Here is an 820-nt window from a genome sequence, read left to right on the forward strand (position 1 = left end):
AATCCCAGGGTTGATGGCAAACAGGCATATCATGAAAACGACTGCAAGAAAGGGAATTTTGGGGATTTGCTGAACACGGGCACCTTTAAAAAATGGCTTTTGGAAGGGGAAACTGGAGAGCTGCTTCCTGATGGACCAGGAGGAGAGCTGCTCCCCCAGGCTCTGCACCCCTGGCATGTGCCCCGGCATGGGGGGACACCCCAAAAAAATCCCAGGGTTGATGGCAAACAGGTATGTCGTGAAAACAACCCCAAGAAAGGGAATTTTGGGGATTTGCTGAACACGGGCACCTTTAAAAAATGGCTTTTGGAAGGGGAAATTGGAGAGCTGCTTCCTGATGGACCAGGAGGAGAGCTGCTCCCCCAGGCTCTGCACCCCTGCCATGTGCCCCGGCATGGGGGGACACCCCAAAAAAATCCCAGGGTTGATGGCAAACAGGTATGTCGTGAAAACAACCCCAAGAAAGGGAATTTTGGGGATTTGCTGAACACGGGCAACTTTAAAAAATGGCTTTTGGAAGGGGAAATTGGAGAGCTGCTTCCTGATGGACCAGGAGGAGAGCTGAGCGTGATGGAGAGCCGCAGCGGCTTTATCAGGGAGGGGTCCCAGGCGGGGGCCGCGGCGTGCCTCTTCCTCCGCTCCGAGGGCACGTGGTCCTGCGGGGAGGGAGAGACAGAAGGCGGCGTTTGGGAGGAGCGGCAATGCCGCTGGAGCGCCGGCGGCTTGGCGTCACCGCCTGCGGGACTCCAAACCGAGCACCCCATGGGTGGGGAGGGGAGGCTGACAGCCCCCACCCCACGGAACGGGCGCCTTCACGGTT

The 820-nt window shown here is 58.0% G+C and overlaps 1 protein-coding gene across 1 annotated transcript in view; it reads right to left on the minus strand.

Annotated features, from left to right (window-relative positions):
• LOC104125110 (SITS-binding protein) overlaps positions 1 to 820 on the minus strand; it is a 16,004-nt gene that overhangs the window by 10,905 nt on the left and 4,279 nt on the right. Inside the window, exon 4 of the mRNA XM_035893060.1 lies at positions 551 to 736. Within this exon, the coding sequence (XP_035748953.1) occupies positions 551 to 736 (186 nt within the window). The remainder of the gene's footprint in view (positions 1 to 550; positions 737 to 820) is intronic.

Source organism: Egretta garzetta, unplaced genomic scaffold (assembly GCF_000687185.1).
Source record: "Egretta garzetta isolate BGI_Z169 unplaced genomic scaffold, ASM68718v1 scaffold904, whole genome shotgun sequence".
In the NCBI taxonomy this organism is placed as follows: domain Eukaryota; kingdom Metazoa; phylum Chordata; class Aves; order Pelecaniformes; family Ardeidae; genus Egretta; species Egretta garzetta.